At 51.3% G+C, this 4,735-nt stretch overlaps 1 protein-coding gene across 1 annotated transcript in view; it reads right to left on the bottom strand.

Moving 5' to 3' along the window:
* LOC112072435 (uncharacterized) overlaps positions 1-4,735 on the bottom strand; it is a 24,166-nt gene that overhangs the window by 11,599 nt on the left and 7,832 nt on the right. The window contains exon 2 of the mRNA XM_024139840.2: positions 3,919-4,179. Within this exon, the coding sequence (XP_023995608.1) occupies positions 3,919-4,179 (261 nt within the window). The remainder of the gene's footprint in view (positions 1-3,918; positions 4,180-4,735) is intronic.

Genomic DNA, 4,735 nt, shown 5'->3' with positions numbered 1-4,735 from the left:
ACGTACCACACTGACCCCTACCCGTACCACACTGACCCTTACCACACTGACCCCTACCGTGACCACACTGACCCCTACCGTACCACACTGACGCCATACCGTACTGTACTACCCTACCGACTGTACTGACCCCTACCGTTACCGTACTATACCCTACTATATCCTACCGTACTGACCCCTACCGTACCACCACTGACCCCTACCTTACCTTACCACACTGACCCCTACCGTACCACACTGACCCCTACCGCTACCACACTGACCCCTACCGTACCACACTGACCCCTTACCGTACACACACTGACCCCTACGCGTACCACACATGACCCCTACCGTACCATACATTTATTACCCTAGTACATACTATACCTACTATTATCCTCCGTACTGACCCCTACCGTACCATACTGTACTGGACACCCTACCGTACTGACCCCTACCGCACTGACCCCTACCGCACACCGTACTTACCCCGTACTGACCCCTACCGTACTGACCCCTACCGTACCACACTGACACCTACCGTACCGTTACTGACACCTACCGTTACCACACTGACCCCTACCGTACCCGTACTGACACCTACCGTACCACACTGACCCCTACCGTACCTACTTACTGAACACCCTACCCCTCTTTTACCGTGACCACACTGACCCTACCTTACCTACCAACTGACCCTACCTTACCGTACCACATGACCCTACCTTACCACCACTGACCCCTACCGTACCCAACTGACCCCTACCGTACCACACTGACCCCTTACCGTTACTGTACTGACCCCTTACCGTACTGTACTGACCCCTACCGTTACCGCCCCTACTATACCCTACTATATCCTACCGTACTGACCCCTACTGTACTGACCCCTACCGTACCACACTGACCCCTACCTTACCTTACCACACTGACCCCTACCGTACCACACTGACCCCTACCGTACTGTACTGACCCCTACCTACTGTACTGACCCCTACCGTACCGTTACCTATACCCTACCTATATCCTTACCGTACTGACCCCTACTGTACTGACCCCTACCGCTACCACACTGACCCCTACCTTACCTTACCACACTGACCCCTACCGTACCACACTGACCCCTACCGTACCACACTGACCCCTACCGTACCACACTGACCCCTACCGTACCACTACTGACCCCTACCGTTACCATACATTACTATACCCTACTGTACAGTACTATACCCTACTATATCCTACCGTACTGCACCCCTACCGTACCGTACTGACCCCTACCGCACTGACCCCTTACCGCACCGTACTGTACTGACCCCTACCGTTACCGTACTGACCCCTACCGTACTGCCCCTACCTACCGTTACGACCCCTACCGTACTGACCCCACCCTACCGTACGACCCCTACCGTACCATCCTGACCCCTACCGTACCACACTGACCCCTACCGTACCGCACTGACCCCTACCGTACCGTACTGACTACTACCGTACCACACTGACCCCTACCGTACCACGACTTGACCCCTTACCGTACCACACTGGACCCCTACCTTCTACCGTTACCGTACTGACCCCTACCGTACCACACTGACCCCTACCGTACCCACACTGACCCCTACCGCTACCATACATTACTATACCCTACTGTATCCTACCTACTGACCCCTACCGTACCGTACTGTTACTGACCCCTACCGTACCGTACTGACCCTACCGTACTGACCCCTACCGTAACCACACTGACCCCTACCGTACCACACTGACCCCTACCGTACTGACCCCTACCGTACCGTACTGACCCCTACCGTACTGACCCCTACCTAACCGTACCTACCCCTACCTTACCGTACCTCCGCTACCGTACCACACTGACCCCTACCGTACCACACTGACCCCTACCGCTACCACACTGACCCCTACCGTACCACACTGACCCCTACCGTACCACACTGACCCCTTACCGTACCACACTGACCCCTCCCTTACCGTACCTACCCCTACAGTACACACACATGACCCCTACCGTACCTACTGACCCGTACCGTACTGACCACTACCGTACCGCACTGACCCCTACCGTACCGCACTGACGGTTACCGCTACCACACTGACCCCTACCGTACCACACTGGACCCCTACCGTACCACACTGACCCCTACCGTACCACACTGACCCCTACCTTACCACACTGACCCCTACCTTACCCACACTGACCCCTACCTTACCGTACCACACTGACCCCTACCGTACCACACTGACCCCTACCTTACCGTTACTGACCCTACCTTACCGTACTGACCCCTACCTTACCGTTACTGACCCCTAACATACCGTACTGACCCGTACCGTACTGACCCCTACCGTACCCACACTGACCCCTACCGTACCACACTGACCCCTACCGTACCCACTACCCCTGACCCCTACCTTACCGTACTGACCCCTAACATACCGTACTGACCCTACCGTACCACACTGACCCCTACCGTACCACACTGACCCCTACCGCTACACACTGACCCCTACCGTACCACCACGACCCCTACCGTACCGTACTGACCCCTACCGACCGCACTGACCCCTACCGTACTGTACTGACCCCTACCGTACCGTACTGACCCCTACCATACCACACTGACGCCTACCTTACCGTACTGACCCCTACCGTACAGACCCCAACAATACTGGACCCTACCGTACCATATTGACCCCTACCCTACTGACCCCTACCGTACCGAACCCTACTGTACCGTACTATACCCTACTGTACAGTACTATACCCTACTGTACATACTATACCCTACTGTACAGTACTATACCCTACTATACAGTACTATACCCTACATACAGTACTATACCCTACTATACAGTACTATACACTACTATACAGTACTATACACTACTATACATACTATACCCTACTATACAGCACTATACACTACTGTACTCTACCGTACCGACCTCTACCCTACCGAACCTCTACCCTACCGACCTCTACCCTACCGACCTCTACCCTACCGACCACTCTACCCTACCGACCTCTTACCCTACCGACCTCTACTCTACCCTTACCGGACCTCTACCCTACCCTACGACCTCTTACCCTACTGACCGCTACCCTACCGACCTCTACCCTTCCGACCTCTACTCTACCGACCTCTACCCTACCGACCTCTACCCTACCGACCTCTACTACCCTACCGACCTCTACCCTACCGACCTCCTACCCTACCGACCTCTACCCTACCGACCTCTCTTACCCTACCGACCTCTACCCTACCGACCTACTACCCTACCGACCTCTACCCTACCGACCTCTTACCCTACCGACCTCTACCACCGCCCTTACTCCCTACCGACCTCTACCCTACCGACCTCTACCCTACCGACCTCTACCCTACCGACCTCTACCCTACCGACCTCTACCCTACCGACCTCTACCCTACTGTACTGACCTCTACTGTGATATCCAAACTTATGAAACATGAGGAGAACAACCCTAAGCCGTAATTATGCATTTCTGTATAGTACAGATCAGGGACCCGTGATGTAATTCTGTTAGCGGGTGTTGATCCACTTCACTAATTGTAGTTCAATAGCCAAAAGAGTTATTCATAAACTCACGGTGCCATGTAATAGCTGACACCCCATTATTTATGCAGACATCTTTGAATATTAATTCAGAGCAGATACGTTTTTGGAAAATGTGGTCGCACAAAAAAAACTGATTTTACCATAAGTTTGCACAGTTCTGACACTAAATTAGTTTTAGTACATTTTTCAGTGGACATTTTTAAAAGTAGTCCTTGTTCATGGACTTTAATTTGTTAAACATTTATATCAATATTTTTTGTTTGGCAAAAATGTTTAAGTCAAAAAATTAGTCAAAACGTAATTCCGTTACCATGGACGCACACACACACACACACACACCTGGCGAGGGTCGTGTCTGTGGAACTTCGTCACCCCTTCTCCTGCTCCCTCTCTTCCTCCTCCTCCCCCTATCCCTCCTACTACTCCCACCCCTCCTCCTCCAGCGGTGATGGAGTGATTGCAGCGATGGCCTCCTCCATTGGCCAGGCTGTGAAGGGAGGATGAGGAGTAGGGATGGAGGGAGGAGGAAGATGAGGAGTAGGCTTCTCTCTTCATATCCTTCTTCTTTACAAACTCATCGTACATCGCCTGGTGCTTCCTCTGTAGAAATGAGAGAGAGTGTGTAATTCTGATGATCAAACTTCAGACAGACTACCTATTGCAATGCTTTTAGATTTGATATTGATTAATAATATAGAATTTCACACAGAGACAAACAAGAACTGTATAATTCAGCCACAGCCTGCTTCTACCTATCACGGTGGAATACAATGTGCATTCTTAACTTTGCAATCAGTTTCATACACAGACAATACTGTATCTATCACAGCCAGTAACCTGCTGTACCTGTTGTCTCCTACTGTCAGACACCCAGATCTATACCTTAGTTAAGATACTTTTGAAAAACTTGATTACTTTGAGGATTACTTTTAAATTCAGAAAGGATGTTTGCGAAAAAATATTGGACACTTGTCTGTTCTCAAAGACATTCAAATCAGCATTGAAAAAGGTGCAAGTTCAAGTTTGTTCCATCTGAGCGAGTCTGACCACAAGTCAGAGACCACTATGATGTCAGAGACCACTATGATGTCAGAGACCACTATGATGTCAGAGACCACTATGATGTCAGAGACCACTATGATGTCAGAGACCACTA

Source organism: Salvelinus sp. IW2-2015, unplaced genomic scaffold (assembly GCF_002910315.2).
Source record: "Salvelinus sp. IW2-2015 unplaced genomic scaffold, ASM291031v2 Un_scaffold1928, whole genome shotgun sequence".
NCBI lineage: Eukaryota > Metazoa > Chordata > Actinopteri > Salmoniformes > Salmonidae > Salvelinus > Salvelinus sp. IW2-2015.
This window is presented reverse-complemented; position numbering and strand designations above follow the sequence as displayed.